General features: G+C 40.9%; 1 protein-coding gene across 2 annotated transcripts; it reads right to left on the reverse strand.

The window, feature by feature from the left end:
• Positions 1-289: 289 nt before the first annotated feature.
• Positions 290-16118, reverse strand: tmod4 (tropomodulin 4 (muscle)). 2 transcript variants are annotated; one of them, XM_037676125.1, is made up of 10 exons: positions 16020-16118; positions 9406-9566; positions 8767-8923; positions 6066-6182; positions 3223-3315; positions 2973-3103; positions 2657-2764; positions 1025-1168; positions 728-872; positions 290-508 (listed from the first exon to the last, which is right to left on the reverse strand). In XM_037676125.1, the coding sequence occupies exons 2-10, from the start codon at positions 9505-9507 to the stop codon at positions 486-488; spliced, it is 1020 nt and encodes a 339-aa protein (XP_037532053.1). In that variant the 5' UTR covers positions 9508-9566; positions 16020-16118; the 3' UTR covers positions 290-485. The 2 variants fall into 2 exon arrangements, with proteins under 2 accessions (XP_037532053.1, XP_037532054.1); XM_037676126.1 differs by lacking the exon at positions 16020-16118 and having other exon boundaries at positions 8767-8909; positions 9450-9515.
• Positions 16119-18407: the final 2289 nt, after the last annotated feature.

The raw sequence follows: 18407 nt of genomic DNA on the forward strand, positions 1-18407 counted from the left end.
TGCTGTGGTTTCTCTGAGATGCTGCTGCTCTGAATTCAGCTTCATCTGCAGAAATGCCCTTAAATAAGTAGAATAATGTACAAGAAGGTGTAGAAACAACACTGAACTTGCCAAAGATGTAGAGAAAAATAGTTAAATACATACGTTTATTAAATTTATTTACAGATTTGTTTTCCTTCCCACAAAGGGTTTAGCACCACAGTGAAATGGTTCTTATGTATCAAAAGAACTGTCGGTGATGATGTTGGTGATGCAAAAACTACAAAGCACAAAAAAAAGACACTTCGCATTTTGCTCGTTGCCTTTATGATGAATATAGCACGTGAAAGCTTGTTGCAGTAAATGAAAAGGTTGCGGATGGATGTTGGACGTGGTTTCCTCTGCGGTTCATGTGGGATGATTGGTTCACTGGCACAGGACCATCAACGGCATCGTCTGCAGGTTCCGAGGGGCAGAAGCGGTTCGTGCTTTTTCTTCTTTTAACTTCATCTCAGTCTCTGTTGGCGAACTATAAAAATAAATGGTATATGATGACCATTTGCATCTCTGCACACTAATGGCTCTGAATGGAAGCCACTTTCCCAAATTGTGTTGGCAGATGACATTCTTAAACGGAAACTGATTTACAAACGCTGCCTTACAAACTACATATTGATTCACAGTTGATTTTATATCTAGATATACATTTGTTTGAATATTTTGAGCATACAGACGGGGCATTGCTTACGCATGTCGTTGTTTCTTGTGATGGCCATGGCGGCTCTGGCACGAGGACCCTGCTGGTTAAAGTGGTAGCCAAACTTGAGGATGCTGGAATTGTTCTCCAACATGGAGGCGATCTCCATCTCAACTGTGTCGCCAAGTTTCTGCCTCTAAACCAGAAAGCAGAAGGCGGCAGTCATCTTAAAAGTTATGCATTTGGTTTTTCATACATGTTAAATATCGATTTGTCCAACTTTAAGTGCAGAGTAATAGAACAATGGTTTCTGCTGTTGGGCCATAGCTTTATTTTTTTATTTTTTACCTGGTTGTCTATCTTGAGCTCCACCAGTGTGGCGTTGTTAGCCATGGCTTTCATGATGGCCATCATGCCGTCTGAAGTGATGAAGTTGGACTCAACATTAAGACTCTGCAAGCTGGTGTTCTCCTGTAGCATCTCAGCACATGCCTGAAAGCACAAGCACACGTAGTAAGGCTCACTTTTATTATATCTGTAATATATTTGTCCCTAGTTGATTGAATGACAGGTTACCATCGGGTACAAAACTATTTGAAGCCCTTATGAATTCTACTTACTGTATTTTCCAGCCTATAAATCACATCTGTCCAAAAATGTCTAATAATTTGGAAAAATCCATAAATACGTCGCTTCGCCATATAAGTCATGTCTATTATGTGTCACCGCTGACAACCTGGAAACATGGGCCGGTGGTGTGCCAAAAATCGGCAGCCGCGGGAGCGTGCATGGGAGGACTTTAAGAAAATGAACGCTTAAAAACTGTTTGCTCGAAATTATACCAAAGGTGTGTCTCAGTCTAAGTTTTCCTTAATAAATGAACTTTCACGGTCAAATCAGCTGCATTTTAAAAGCCGATTCGCGGAAGCGGAACCGCGCAGAGGGACGACTCGCTGAGCATTTCTTCTAAATTTAACAAGATAACCACCCAAAAACAATTGTTTGTTTGCTCTAAATTATAGTAAAGATGTGCCTCGGTTGAACTTTTGCATAATAAATGCACTTTAATGGTCTAATCAGCTACGTTTCAAAAGTATTCCCTGTCTCGGTGCTCCGGGAGCTAACAGAGGGAGGAAATCAGGAAGGAGGAACACTGCGCATTTCTTCGAAATTTAACAAGATAAGCACCTAAAACAATTGTTTGTTTGCTCGATGTTATAGTAAAGGTGTGTCTCAGTTGAACTGTTACATAATAAATGCACTTTAATGGTCAAATTAGCTGCAGTTCGCTGGGGCAGCGCAGCAAAATGAAGCTGATTTGACGGTTGCTCCAGCTGGATGAAGGTGGCAGTCTATGGCAAGCCGATTGTGTCATTAATAGTCACTTTTACCTATTACATGACACAACGGCATGCCATATTACTCAAGTGCCATCTAGCGGCTGAAAATGGTAGTGTTCAATAATTTCAACGTCAGAATGAATGAAAACGGTCATATCTCAGCCAAAAATTGGTTCATAAATATGAGAAGAAAAAAAATCCATAAATAAGTCGCTTCAGCGTATAAGTTGCAGGGCATGCAAATTAGGCAAAAAAGTGTGACTTATAGGCCGGAAAAGATGGTATCGCTTGCTGCCATGAAAAATGAGCACATTTTCTCATAAGCCAAACTGATTTTAATAAAGTTTTTCAGAAGTTATCATTGGGTGTCAACCCACTTCAATTCAAAGTAGACTCCACTGCTAATTAACCTAACCTAACCTAACAAAAAATGGCAATAGCTTACTTATTTGTATACGTATTTAGCTAAAATTGGGTGTATTAGTAGCTAATAGTCAACCCTAACACATAGTTCAGTTGCTAACAGATCACTCAATATCTTGGTTTAAAACCTTGGCATGCAATAATGTGCAAATAAAAGTTTTAAACTAATATAAGAGGATGAAGTTCAATGTTTATTTCTGCTGCCACCAGTACTCACATAGGCCACGGGGTCGTTGCTACGCGTCGCAGCAATGCTTAAAACTTCAACATGAGAGTTTCCCTTCATTGCCTCAAAAATCTCTTTCAGTGTAGGGATGGGAATGTCCTGCAGGAATTCAGGAGGAACTGTGAGGCTTGCAAGTTGGAGATTATTCACCAAAATGGCAAAAGTCAATCAGAAACATGTAGGTTTAACCAACTGAATGAAAGCCAAAGCTCAGGTTCAGTTGGTTGAACGGATGTATTTGTCTTTTCTGATAAGTTGAAGCAACACGCTGATGGATTCATGCGTAGTCACTTCCTGTTGCAGTTACCTTGATGTTGTTAAGGTTGACCTCAATGAGGGAGCTGTCATTGTTCAGGATCCTCTCCAGGGTCTCCTCCACATTAGTTGAGTTTGGAGGCTCCTCAGGGAAGATCTTGAATGGATCTGGTTTCACAACACCTGAGTGATACAATAGTCCCGCTCAGATTACAAACTGTAATTTTAATTCATCGTGTATGTCAGTGGCAGAACATTTTATCTAACCAAAAACAGTGTTTTTAACAAGCAGTCTCACTCACTGTTGATGCCCTCTGTGTTGGCGATTGTTCCTGTGGTGCCCAGAGCATCGTAGTACTGCTTGTTGCTCATTAACGTGTACATCCCAAGAATGGCTGCAAATACAGGAAAGCAATCACAAAATGTCCAAGTCATGGTCGCCGTTCAGTTTGTAACATCTCTTATATTTGAACAGGACCATATGTCCTGGTTTGTTTACTGTTTAGTTAAATTTGCTTAAACTTCCTTAGTGAACTTTAGCCTTTTTTTTTACTCAGTTTAGTATTTTGCTGCTGCTGTTGCAGTGTTTCACCAGCAGGGGGCAGAGCTGTTGGTTCATCTGCCAAAACCAAACTGTCACAAACCAACTGTTGTGACAGCAGCAGCCACCTCTCCTCCACCCCACCACCTTCTGACCTGGTGTGGAGAATCATGGGAAGGGCCAGGACCACAGCAGAACCTCCATTATTGTTCAAGATAAAAATGAAATTAAGGTTAAGGAGCACCAGACCCGAACATTCAGCTGCGAATGCCTTTTATGAAAAAATGTTTAAAGTTGGAAGCAGTCCTAGTCACGGGTCGGAGACAAACAGGCTTATATTTGTAATTTAAAAAGCAGCGCGAGACCTGGAATCCCATATTACAGTATGAACTCCTTTATGCAGATACCAAAACAAATTTGAATAATTTAATTAATTGGACGAGTACAAGTACAAAATAAATAAAACAAATGGAGGTTTTGTAGAATATAAACATGCAAACCCTTTAGTTTATCCAACTATTGGAAAGGATCCAACAAAGTTAAGTCAGGTTCTCTGGATGGTTTCTTTTTTGTTGAATTGTTTCATCCTTCATCCAAAGGACTTCATCAGTCCGAGGAGCCACAACAAACTCAGTCCCATAAGTGGCGTATACTCGCATAGTGGGCCAACCAGTTTGATGGTGATAAGATGGTTTCTGGAGTCTTATAATGTATAAAATATATTTAAATAGCTTGTATTTAGACAGGTAGCATTGATCCTCGAGGACTCATTTACAAATATTTATATATTATAAAATATATAATGTCTTATATATAAGAATTATTCTTATATAAATATATTATATATATTACTATATATCTTTTAATATATAACTTATATAAGATATATAATATCATATATCTTATATAAGTTATATATTAAAAGATATATAATAAGATATATGATATCTTATAATATATATATTATATATTATAAGATACAGTAGATAATATAATTTTATATATATATATATAGATATATATAAGATTTTCATCACTTATCAGGCGTATTTGTAGTTTTCAGATAATTCATTGTAAACTGTGTTGTATATGAATTGTAATAGAAAGTATGTTAATGTGTACAATCTTTAAATAAAGTTTAAAAAAAGGGCGGGCCTTGAGAAAGAAGAGAAGCTGCAGGAACAGCTGCCTGCTAAAGAGGCAGGGCTTTGAGGGGTGTGGGGGGTGAGGTAGGGGTGTTTCTGACCATTAACACCCCTCACGTCATCCAGTTTGGCCCTGAGAATAACCCCACTGCACAACGCAAATTAGACGGCTGAACTAAAACCTCAGTTCAACAACATGCTCATTATTATCTGGACTGAACTTCTATTAAATAAGTGCAGGACGACTCAGAGCTGGGGTCGCCCAGTTTATTCTTTCTCTGTTTGCCCAAAAGCCCAAAACAAAGACCAGCGGAGGGTTAATCCTCATCTGGATGATGTCCAGGGATAAAACCACCGGTGCTTTGACAGACTGATGGAGTCGGACACACACGCTCCCCGGCTCGGCCGTTCTGGATGCCTGCTCACCAGTCTGGCCTGTCAGAGGACAGCGGCTGCTTGTTCTCCCAGTAAAGCACACAACTCAATTTTATCCACTTATAATGCACCTCAACGTTTATTCTGGGTAATAAAAGATAAAAAAAAACAGACTTTCTTGTAGCCAAAAAGGTTTTCTCTTTAAGTATATGCTCATGTTAAGTTAATTTATTGGCTAAACTCCTCCTCCGGGTGCTTCTCCAACCAATGAGTTGTAACCCGGTGAAACGGGCCTGTCAGGATTTCTAAATTGGTTTTAACGCTCCAGTGGAGTGATCAACCCTTTTCGCATAACTTACACTAAGTTTGTAGGGTTGTAAAGCTTGTTTATACATTTAACCAATGCATTTTTTGCTACTTTTGTTTAGATTATAACACATTTATCCTAAGCTTCCGTTTGAGTCGCTTGAACTTCAGGAAACATGGAAAACTGTGCCTTGAGCAGTGACCACAGCAGTTTCCCACATGTCTGTGTGGAACAGATACAGTATCTCAGTCCTCACCGTCCCCACGTCCACTCCTTCCCTCCATGGTCTCGAGCCAGGCTTATTTATTTCTGTGTTGCTGAGCTCGGAGAATCGGACTCCGCTGCACTCGTCTGTTAGCTCTGGACGGCTTCACCGTCTTAATGATGAGGAAACTATTTGAAGAAAACGGGCCTGACTGTTTGAACTCTGTGGGTCGGAGACGCTGATAAAAACAATGAGGCCACACGATGCTGCACGTGTTGTCATGGGTTCATTAGCAGCTGCTGGTGGGAAACAGAAATATCCTTTGAGTTCTGTTAGCCATTACGGCACCGTAGTTTTCCGTCTGCTGCCTATGCCATTTTAAGAAGTTAACAAAGAACCTTTTGCACATCTGCCAAGATTTCCTTATAATTTGTATTTTACATAATAATTACATTTTAAAAAACATGTTGTCTAAACAAACAAGTCTCGTCAAATTTGTGGTGAATCATCATGTTGGTGTGGGGTTAAAAGCGCATTTCTGTTACTGTAGCTATGAGTAGTAATCGTCTAACCTGCGATGTCACACATCTCTGCGTCAGTGGCGTTTTTCAGAGCCTCCTCCAGCTCCGGCTCCAGGGTGATCTGCTCGTTCTGAGGGATCTCTCTTTTCTTTGCTATAAATGCCTTCCCTGGACACAAGAAGAAGAGAACGTTACAGGTGCTTTTTGTGACAATGACATGATATTAGAGGATATGTTGGCCATTTTTGAAGTGATGTTTTTATATCCAACAATGTTCACTCAGATCATCTGGACGGTTTATTTTTATTTTGTGCTGAGACGTTCCGTCCGTCATCCAACAGGCTTCTTCAATCTGAGGAGCCACTAAACACAACTGATTCTCCAACAACAGCCTACCGTATTTTCCGCCGTACACGTCGCACCACCATATAAGTCACATCCGTCCAAATATGTCTAATAAAGTGGAATGATCCATAAATAAGTTGCTTCGCAGTATAAGTCGAATCTATTATGTCATCGCTGACGTGTCGCGTTTGTTACGCGTCACCACTAACAACCAACATGGGCCGGTGTGCCAAAAATCAATTGCCAAATGGCTGCCGTGAGAGCGTGCACGGGAGGACTTTAACAAGAATTTAACAAGATTAACACTTAAAAAAAATTGTTTGCTCGAAATTATAGCAAAGGTGTGTCTCAGTTGAACTTTTCCTCAATAAATACACTTTGACGGTCAAATCAGCTGCATTTCAAAACCCGATTCGCGGCTGCAGGAGCGCGCAGAGGGACGAGCCGCTGTGCATTTCTTCGGAATTGAACAAGATAACCACCTAAGAACAATTAATTGTTTGCTGTAAAGGTGTGTCAATTTGTCAATGTGGCAAAATGCAGCTGATTTGTCGTTTACTCCAGGAGTTCTGGAGCGAGACGAAGTTGGCTTTGTATGGCAAGCCAAGTGTCTCATTAATAGCCACTTTTACCTATTACCACTTTGCTTGCCATATTAGTTGAGGGCCCTCCAGTGGCCCCAAATGGTAATGTTTAATATTTTTCATGTCATAATGAATGAAATCATCAGATTTCTGCCAAAAGTTTGGTTATAAATATGGGGGGGGGGGGGGGGGTTGCTTCGCTGTATAAGTCTTAGGCATGCTAATTTATGCAAAAAACTGTGACTTATACAGTGAAAAATACGGTACTTCATAGTTTGCTGGTGCTAAGATGGCCTCCAGGGCCCACCCTCTCCCCAGTCATGCTAAAGTGGTTCAAAAACACCAAAGTTCATCAGTTCTGAATTGGAAATATGACTCCTCAGATTGAAGAAGTCTGTTGGATGATGGACGAAACGTCTCAGCACAAAAATGAAACCGTCCAGATGACCTGACTGAACATTGTTGGATTTTATACCTGAATTATTGAGCATGAACTTTGGTGACGTTCTTATAGTTAATATCTCATCAGCTGTGACATCAGTCAGAGCACAGTCTGAAGAAAAGGGAAGTCTTCACCCAGACTAGGCTAATGGCTATCTAAAGTGTTTATTTTTTTAGGCTTATGATACAACCTAACCTGGCAAAGAGGAATATTTCTACCCTTTCCTCTAAGCACTGTGCTCCATGCCTGATGTCACACCTGATGAGGCACTAACTCCTGATAACTACTGGACTGAACATCACTTCAAAAATGACCAGACTATCCCTTTAAGAAAGAAGACTTAAACTTAGTCACGGAGGAGAAAAGAGAAAACCTGGAAAGAAATTGTTTGTCAGAGATCAAGTTGATGCTCGTAAATATCACTGCAGTAGTTTGTGCAATCTAAATGTCTCAACTTGTAAATGTTTAAAGGTTTAAAGTTTAAACGCTGCTTTGATTGTGTTGAATTTTTCAAAACGAATCATATTTAGAGATTTATGAAGCTGCTCTAATAAGCTCCACTGGGGCCTACACTGTACTTTCGCATCTTGTGCAGTTTAGGATCTCACGGGGATTCATGTACCGTATTTGTCGGACTATAAGGCACTTAAAATCCTTTAATTTTCCTCAAAAATCGACAGTGAGCCTTATACGGTGTGCCTTATGTATTAATTATGGTTATGCTTACTGACCTCGTACTTTTCTCTTTAAAATCAGTTTTAACGATCCAAAATCGCGTTTTTGGATCGTTAAAATCAGCTAACCTGAGAAGCTAAGCTACGAGCTAACAGGCCGACCTCGGGGAAAAACACCTCCCTCTTGTTGAAGCTCCAAAATTCTCGGTTGAAACCCGTGCCTTTGTGTAAAAAGTTGTTTTTCTCTGCAAAAAGAAGCTGAGAACTTGTTTACTGATTTTTTATTAAAAGCTTTGTGCGAAAAATGCTATGCTAAAGAGCTCAAATCATTGAGCGTCTGCCATGTCACCATGTCAGCCCATGTCAAGTCAGGGGCCCTCCCTCCCATTTTTCTTAAAGAGACGCTGCACAAATATCCATCCTTTGGTTCAAACAGTCTTATACTGCCATCAGGTGGTCAAAAAAGGTACTACATGCTAAACAAATCATTTCGTCTTAAATTTGACAATTAATTATTGTTAAATTTCAAACAATATTATCGTTTATCACAATAATTTCTGAGACGATTAATCGCCCAGCAAAATGTGTTATCGTGACAGGCTTAAGTGGAATCCAGCCTGGTTGAAATATGTGAAATGAATCATTTTAAAAGGATAAACCCTCAGAATCAGATGAGCATAGACCCCGCCCCCCCCACCACCACCCACCTTTCTTCTCTCCAGTGAAAGGCACCAGGTCCTCCCTGTCCTCGCACTCCAGAGCCTCCTTTTCCAGGTACTGCACCAGGGCGTCGCGGTCATAGGGCCCCGTCGGGCTCTTCTTCGTCTGGTCGCGTTGCCTCATACCAGCTGGCAGCATGGCATTCTGGGAGAACACATTAGAGGTCATGGACACTCACGAGTGAACATCAGGAATGGCTCTGTAGGAGCAGCATACAACTTCTGGATTCTGAACATGGACGTATGCAAAAAGGAGTCTTTTGTAGAAAAAAGTAAAAGTTGTTCAGCTAACCCGACAAAAGTCATTCTACTTTCTCAGATATGTAGTTGTCCAATCAGAGTCTCGTGCTGTGTGGTGTTATGTCTTTAACTTACAAAGAGTAAAAAATGGGTTAAAAGATTAAGAACGACCAATGTCCTGTGGGTTTAGTAGATTTTATTTCTAGTTTCAGCACGTGTTTTAGATGCTGTATATCAGAGGCATCAAAAAGATGTAAGGTATGAGAATTTTAACAGAATTCAGTGACTGAATCTGACGCTTGGTGTTTATAAACCTGTTCATCAAGCATCAGATCTAAACATGAAGTTCTTATGATTGTGGACAAAGAACCAGTCACTGCTCCGTACCTCTGGGTCCATCTCCTGCAGCTCATACTCCAGCTGGTCCAGCTCCTCGGCACTGAGGCCCCTGAGGATGGCATCCTCGTCGATGTCCCTGGGGTCTGACATGGCTCCGGCTCACAGACACTCACTCATACACACCACTGCACTCCCTGGATGTGAGGGCACTGTCAAGAAAAAAAAAATCATACATATATATACAAATAAACGCAAAATTGCTGAATAATATGCTGCACGGACTCGTGTTCAGGTTTGTGCTGATGTTCGACGTAATGTTTTTATGCTATTAGTGCTTAGTGTATATTTAGTTGATGTTTTTATTAGTTCATATCTTAGATGTTATTGTTTTTCTTTTGCATTTTATTGTCGGATGTAACTGGGACCCTGTGTACGTAATTTCGCTCCACCACATGGCGGCCATCTTGAATTTGGTTGGCTCCCAATGTTAATCAGGTGATGTTCTTCCAGTGATTAATTTCTGAGAGCTTAATTAAAATCTACTGATTCTTGAGTTGGCTGCACGGTGGATCAGTTGGTAGCGCTGTCGCCTCTCAGCGAGAAGGTTGATGGATCGAATCCCGGCCGGGGGGGCCTTTCTGGTTGGAGTTTGCATGTTCTCTCCGTGCATGCATGGGTTTTCTCCGGGTACTCCGGTTTCCTTCCACAGACCAAAAACATGCATGTTAGGCTGATTGGTAACTCTAAATTGTCCCTAGATGTGAGTGAGAGAGTGAATGGTTGTTTGTCTCATTTGTCTCTATGTGTCCCTGTGATGGACTGGAGACCTGTCCGGGGTGTCCCCCACCTCTTGCACTGTGACTGCTGGATATGACCCCCGCGTCCCGAAAAGAAGAAGAGGCAAACGATAATGGGTGGATGGATAATTTTGAATTATCGACAACAAACACGAGTAAAACCGTTATAATAAACACACCTGTTGGAAAAAGCTACTAGAAAAATTGCCTTTACCGTATTATCATCATTATTATTATTTTGTCTATTATCATGTCAGTAATCTGCAACTCTTTGAATTCTTGGAAGCTTCAAACTGCTTTTTTTATTTTTCGGATGGGGTGGGGGGGGTCTCCTGCTCTACATTCTGTCAGTCACTGTCCTTGTCAAAAACAGCCAGGATCTCCTCTGAGCTCATCAGCTGCTTTATTGATGTGATGTCGTTATTAATAGATGCATTTCCGATAACAAGTCTGCAGACTGAAGAAGAGCCTATTCTCTGTAAACACGCTGCAAAAGAAATGCTCATTTTTGATTTAAAACCCGTGTGTGGTGATGAAACGCACACCGACGTCCCGCACAAGTTAAAGACGGAAAAGAGAGCATGTTAGAGCAAGGTCTTTGTAACTTTAAACCCTTCGCTCGCCACATGGCAACTAAGAATAGCAGAATGAAGAGAGGACTGGAAAGAGTGAACTCTGTTTTATCATTCACAGACACTCGCTTGTACAGAAGAACCACCCAAAACATATCTAACAAGTCAAACACAAAGAGCAAAGGGTCCACCCTGCAAAACCCCCCGACCGAGGAGCTGTACAGTAAAAACATACTGTCCATGTCTGTATCAGAGTATGAGTATTTATTTTACTGGGAAATGTAAATGGGACTTTATCCAGCTGTATATTTAAAATTTACATATACCAACATGCTGAGAAATATCTTTAATTGTTTTGTTTTTGTTACTTTTTTTCCGAACAGACAATAAAAAGTAAAAACAAAGAAAGAAAATTTATTTTGACCGCATTGTTTTCGTGTTTATTGCATTTTCCAAATATCAGGAATTTTGTTTTATCTACTCAATACAATTCAGTTTATTTATATGGCGCCAAGTCACAACAGAAGTCAACTCAGGGCACTGAACAGTATCTAAATTTAGTGATAATTTATTATTTTTGAACCAATGTTTTAGTTTTTTTCATTTCTGTTGTGACCACCTCAGAGAATTGTTGGATGTTTTCTCCAGTGCAGAAAATGCTAGCATCATCTGCAAATATAATGTATTTTAGCAGGTTTGGTACTTTGAATATGTCATTTATATACAAATTAAATATTTTAGGGCCCAACACTGACCCCTGTGGAACCCCACAAGTTATATTTAATCATTCTGATTTGTGATTAAACTGTTTCCTTTGCCCAAAGTAGCTTCTAAGCCAATGTAATGCTACCCCCTATAGCTTTCCAGATACGTTAGTATGTCATGATTGATGGGATCAAATGCTTTCTTGAGATCAAGAAATACACCGATTGCAAATTTCCTTTTATCCATACTGTCTCTGTATCAGTGCCATTGATGTTGATCTGTTTTCTCTGAAACCATATTCAGTTTGACAGTAAAGTGTGGCAGTGTTGACTGAAGCAGCAGAGGAACAGAAATCATCATAATCATGATCTGATCTTTTTTTGTGTGTGAATTTGTTCAAGTTCAACATATAAAAACCAACATGGACAGGTTTAGTTCCCGTTTTCTGAAGAGATGCTTTACCGTGTTCTAATCCTGATGGAGTTCTCTAAAGTCTGAGTTTTCTTAGTTATACATTGGGAATGTTTGCCTCCACCTTTAATTAAAAATAAAAATAAAAAAAACTGTTTCTGCTTTATACATTTGTATTGTTCTCTTTGTCCTGCCTCATCTCACAGACTCTGAACAACCATTTATTATGATGCTGCCACCCCCATGCTTACTTGTTGGACTGTTGGATGTCTTTTTTTTTGTTTTGTTTTATTAAAGTTTTTTATTATTATTATTATTTGCAACACCGTTTCCTGACTTTAGTTTCTTGGGTAGACTGGGCTGCATTCCAACAATTTATTACAATACCAAAAATATTGCAATTGTTTTAGCTAAATGCAATTGTTTCGATCTAACAGAAGCTTTGCAGCTGCAATATTTCCTGTTCTTCCCCGTTTGGGAACGAGCTGTGTGCCCGTCTCTCCAAGTCTTGTTTTTTATGACAGTATTTTTATCCATCAACATTAGCAGAGACTTCAATCAAACCTGATGCTAAAGTTCTGAAATACAATTTTAACAAATACAATTAAATGTAAATACAATTTAAACCAACCAATGGACTGGTTGGTTCACTGTAGGAGTGTACTGCTTAGTGGGGGAAACAGTTTGTTTGGGACTCCTTTGACTGATGAAGCCCTTCGAATGGAGGGTGAAACATCTCAACAACAACAAAAATAAACAGTCCAGATGACCTGACTGACCATTGTTGGATTGTTTTACCTGGATTATTGAGCAGGAACTCTGAAGACAATTTAAACCAGTGGTTTCAATAGTTGGGTCTGAGTCCTTTTCATTAGACAGAAAAACAAGTGACCTTGAGATCTATAGTCATGAAATCATTAACGGTGAAAGAGCAACGCTCCTCTTTACTCTAAATGCTTTAAAACAGCTCGTTGATGGTGCTCCTGACTGCGCTGATGGTTTTACGTCACCGCTGCTGAAGCTCTAATGTGAAAAGCCAATGACACAAAGTCAGGATCACACAGCTGAGAGTGAAGAAGACTGAGAAGACTTAAAGGATAAGAAGACGGCGGCGGTTCCATCTTAAAGGATGGAACGGACGATGACTCACTTTTGCCAGATTTGAGAGGTTTTATCATTTAATATTAGACCTTTTGGGTTTACCAGAGGTGACCTATTGTCAAAACCTTCCATTCAAGCTTTGGAGCCTCACTTTTTGCTCTTGAGGTGAAAAGGAAGAGTTCTAACGGTACAAAAAACGGCATCAAATGTGGTTCTGTGACACGTTTTGTTGTGTTCAGGGACGCATCTTCAGTGGAAACAGCGTGCATGTTTATGAATGTTCATCTGTCCCTGAAGAGTTTCTGCATGAAACAACAACATGGTGGGAGTGGAGCAGGGTGATGGCTGTCACCTGCCAGCTGACCGTTCATTATCCAGCTAAAATCTCAACCATCTCGTGTCGTGCACCTCCAGCTGCTGCACGCAGGGCAGCTCTGAACCCTGCTGGGGTTCCACTAACCACACGAAATGTATTTATTAAGAGATCAAAACGGCCTTGAAAATGTGTCGGATCTGACACTTTTTTTTTTAATTGCTGAACACTCAGAGCGAACTGTTTGGGAACAAACAATTTGATTTTGTGCAAAGAGCAGCGAGGTTCCATTATCAAAACTTTTAAACAAGAATACTGAAATCTTGCAGAGTTTTCACGTGGGTAGATTCATCTGGATCCCAGTTGGCATGTTGATTCCACCCATTATAGAAATCTTCAGCCATCTGTTGATCTTCTAAAAGCATGCGTGCAACTTTGGTGACAGCAGCTCGAGCGTTTGGAGAATTCTCTGCCGGCACTTCACTCTGGGTTTGTAAAGATATTGAATAGAGCTCCTTCTCTGAGGAAAAGTCTTGGGAAAATTGACTTGTTTTGGAGATGATGCAGCAGAAACAGTTTCTATTACCGTATTTTTCGCCGTTCTCGTCGCTTCGCCCTATAAGTGGCATCAGTCCAAATATGTCTAATAAAGTGGAAAAATCCACAAATACGTCGCTTCGCCGCATACGTCGCTTCGCCGCATACGTCGCTTCGCCGCATACGTCGCTTCGCCGCATACGTCGCTTCGCCGCATACGTCGCTTCGCCGCATACGTCGCTTTCGCCGCATACGTCGCTTCGCCGCATACGTCTCATCTATTATGCGTCACCGCTGATGCATCATGTTTGTTACGCGTCACTGCTGACAACCTGGAAATGTGGGTCAATGTTGTGCCAAAAATCGATTGGCTGCCAAATGGCGGCCGCGGGAGCATGCACGAGAGGACTTTAACAAGAATTTAACAAGATTACCACTTAAAAACAATTATTTGTTTGCTCAAAATTATAGAAAAGGTGAACTCTTGATTAATAAATGCACTTTGGCCGTCAAATCAGCTGCATTTCAAAAGCCATTACGCGGAAGTAGGAGCGCGCAGAGGGACGAGTCGCTGCACATTTATTCGAAATTAAACAAGATGAACACCTAAAAACAATTATTTGTTTGCTCAGCTTCATAGTAAAGGCTTGTCTCAGTTGAACGTTTACTTAATAAAAAGGACTTTAACCGTCAAATCAGCTGCATTTCAAAAGTATTCGCTGCCTCGGTGCTTCGGGAGCACGCAGACAGGGAGGAAATCAGGAGGGAAGAACGCTGGGCATTTCTTCGAAATTTAACAAGATAAACACCTAAAAGAATTATTTGTTTGCTCGACGTTATAGTAAAAGTGTGTCTCAGTTGAACTTTCACTTAATAAATGCACTTTAATGGTCAAATTAGCTGCATTTTGCCGGAGCGACGCAGCGAAATTAAGCTGATTTTGCTCCAAGCGAGCAGAACAAAGGTGGCAGACTGTGGCAAGCCGATTGTGTCATTTACAGCCACTTTTACCTATTACATGACACAACGGCATGCCATACAGCTTGACTGCCATCTATAGCCTGAAAATGGTAGTGTTCAATATTTTCAATCAGAATGAATGAAAACGGTCATATCTCAGCCAAAAATTGGTTTAAAAATATGAGGAAAAATCCATAAATATGTTGCTTCAGCATATAAGTCGCAGGGAATGCAAATTATGCACAAAAAAAAACGTGACTTATAGGGCGAAAAATACGGTGCGCCTAAAGGAGCTGCAACAAATTATTGCATGTAAAATAAAAGATATTTACAAGGGTTTAAACGTGGAGTTAAACCCCATAAATGTTCCAAAATAAACTAAACGCTGCTTCTGCCTGACCTCTTGTCTTTATTGGGGGTACAGTGTGTGAAAAGCTGAATCACAGAATTGTTTTTCGGTTTATTGTTCTTTTTAACTTTGAAGCTGCCTGTTTCAATCTGCACTTTTATTTAGCGTTTTTGGAACGGCAGCAGAATAACTTGTTAAAAGACCAAGCTGTCGTTCTGCTGCAGACCTGAAGATTTCTCACCCTCTGAGGGTCATCTTCTCCACGTCTCACCATTCGAGTGTAACATTCCAAATCAGCCCTCAGAGCTTAATTTTAGCTTCACAAGTCAGCTACTTTCAGTCGGGCGAATCCTTGCCAGCTTGGGTTGCTACTTGACACTGTGTTAGGGTTCCATTTTAATTTCAACCCACCCAGAGCAACTTAGCTTTTAGGAGTAATACAAAGAAGGATTAATTTTAAAAGCAGGAAAGAATCACGAGCCGATCTGATCTGGTGGCAGATACACACGTCAGCCACTAATGGCTCTACTGGATGAGCAAACTTTATCCTGTGTCCAAACTTCCAGGGATAAATCTCCAAACCCTCTCTGACAAATGAAGCGCTCAGTGATGGGCTGCTGTTGGATGACTCAACCCCTCGGAGTGTCAGAGCCTCTACAGAAGTTTCATCTTGGAAACTCTTCCTCAAAGTGACATGCATAACTTTAGCTTCTAATTGAAGTTAACCTCCTTCAAGCATCAAACCTGCACAGGAGCACAGGGGATATGTTGGACAACAGCTTTGTCCGGCTTCACACATGCAGAATGTCAAAACCACAAATGAATGGTTAAAGGAAACAGAGAACTTCAAAATAAAAGTGTAGAACACCCTAAAACAATCTCCTAAAACAGAACAAGTAGCAGAAACTCCCACCTACCTTCACAGAAACACAGAGCTGAAGCCCCCCAGGCAGCTCTGAGCAGATTGTCTCTTTTTTTTTTTACCCCCCTCCTCCTCCTCCTTCCTCTCTCCCTGGAGTGTCAGGCTTCAGGGCTGCTATGCTGAGACAGAAACACCAACAGCACTTTGAGAAGTCAGCATTTTATTATCCTGGCTGTGTGACACAGGGGGGGCTGGGGGGGGGGGGGGACACGCTCTTTATTCAAAAGAATGAAGTCAATCAGTTGAAGAAAGTGCGACATCTACTGGTGAAATTGGAGAAACGCATGAATATAAAATAGGGGGGAAAAAGCACTTCCATCCATCCATTATCTTTACCAGCTTATTCCATTTTGGGTCACGGGGCTCGCTGGTGCCCATGTCCAGCAATCACTGTGCGAGGGGCGGGGTACACCCTGGACAGGTCGCAAGTCCATCACAGGGACACATGGAGACAAACGAGACAAACAACCATTCACTCTCTCACTCTCACCTAGGGACAATTTAGAGTTACCAATCAGCCTAACATGCATGTTTTTGGTCTGTGGGAGGAAACCGGAGTACCCGGAGAAAACCCACGCATGCACGAAGAGAACATACAAACCCCACACAGAAAGGCCCCTGGACCGGGGTTTGAACCAAGGACCTGCTTGCTGAGAGGCAGCAGCTCTACCAGTTGCGCCACCGTGCTGCCCGGAAAAAGCACTTTTGATAATTTAATTGAAATACATTTTAATACAATGAAAAAAATCTAGTTAATTTATTTTAACTGGTATGTTTTAATCCATAATTATTATGACATAAAGTTCATTGTGATGACTGTTGGAGTCAATTGAATGGGGTACTTTTCTCCCATTTAATGACTCAAAACATCCTCACTGCCTTATTTTCTGTCATCCAATACCAATTATTACAACACAAAAAAATTATAGCGAAAATAGTTGCTGGTCAGCTGCGTGAAACACTGACTGGTTTGAATGACTATCAGCCAGTGGCCCTCACCCCGATAGTCGCTAAATGCTTCGAAAAAACTGGTCATGACCCACATCAAAACAACCATCAACATCAACAAGGACCCTCATCAGTATGCATACCGCGAGAACCTATCAACAGAGGATGCCATCTCCTCTGTGGTCCACACTACGCTCAACCACCTGGAGCAGAAAGACTCTTACGTCCATATGCTCTTTGTGGACTTCACATTTGCCTTCAACACCATGATCCCCCAAACCCTGATGGACAAACTATTCACACTAGGACTAAGCCCCTCCATTTGCAACTGGGTACTAGACTTCTTAACAAACAGACCACAGTTAGTGAAGATCCACAACTTCTCCTCCTCCACCATAACCCTCAGCACTGGCTCTCCTCAGGGATGTGTGTTGAGCCCCCTCCTGTTTACTCTGCTCACGTATGATTGTGCAGCTACCCATCCAGGCTGTCACATTGTAAAGTTTGCAGATGATACAGCCGTGGTGGGATGCATCACAAAGCTACTAATGATATCCTCATGGCCTCAGACAATGGACTTGTGTCTACACTGGTCCTGTTAGACCTCAGTGCTGCATTAGATACAGCTGATCACAATATTCAACTACAGAGACTTGAATGTGATATTGGAATTACAGGAACGGATCTAAATTGGTTTAAATCATATTTGTCTGATAGATTCCAGTTTGTATATAAATAATGAATCTTCGTGATACACCAAACTTAGTCATGGAATTCCTCAATTTTCAGTGCTTGGACCAATATTTGTTAGCTTATATATATATATATATATATATATATATATATATATATATATACATTTATATTTATATATAAAGACATAAAAACCTGGATGGCCCTTAATTTTCTGCTTTTGAACACAAACAAGACTGAGGTTTTGGTTTTTGGACCTGAGCATCTTAGGAATGTATTTTTCAGTCTTTCCCTCGGGGTTTGAACCAGGGACCTGTTCTCTGAGAGGCAGCAGCTCTACCAGTTGCGCCACCGTGCTGCCCAGGCTTAGACTACTGGAGGACAAATTAATAGTTTTCATTTGATACTATTTCTATCTTAACATGTGAGTCTTGACCTGCCATTGTGTATCTGTTCCTACCAAACCAGCCAGTCGAAGCAGATGGTCCGCTTGTCCTGAACCTGGTTCTGCTAAAGGTTTCTTCCTCATGAGAGAGTTTTTCCTTTCCACCGTCACCTTCTTGCTTGCTCAGGATGAGAGTTCTGTGATGGAGTTAAATTCAAAGCTGCTCCTCAGATAAATATTGTAAAATTATTATTTTTATATATGGATGTTTCTGTTCAGTGCCCTGAGACGAATTCTGTTGTGACTTGGCGCTGTATAAATAAAATGAATTGAACACTGTGTAAATTTACCAGTAAG

This window comes from Nematolebias whitei, chromosome 5 (genome assembly GCF_014905685.2).
Source record: "Nematolebias whitei isolate Nwh7 chromosome 5, NemWhi1, whole genome shotgun sequence".
In the NCBI taxonomy this organism is placed as follows: domain Eukaryota; kingdom Metazoa; phylum Chordata; class Actinopteri; order Cyprinodontiformes; family Rivulidae; genus Nematolebias; species Nematolebias whitei.

Bases quoted from the DNA above. Each gene is read 5' to 3' on its own strand.
- tmod4 (XM_037676125.1), bottom strand. From the start codon at position 9,507: ATGTCAGACCCCAGGGACATCGACGAGGATGCCATCCTCAGGGGCCTC. The intron at 6,183-8,766 runs GTGGGTGGTGGT...TCTTGTGTCCAG, and splicing joins TTTCACTGGAGAGAAGAAAG to GGAAGGCATTTATAGCAAAG. The intron at 1,169-2,656 runs GTGAGTACTGGT...TTGTGCTTTCAG, and splicing joins GCAACGACCCCGTGGCCTAT to GCATGTGCTGAGATGCTACA.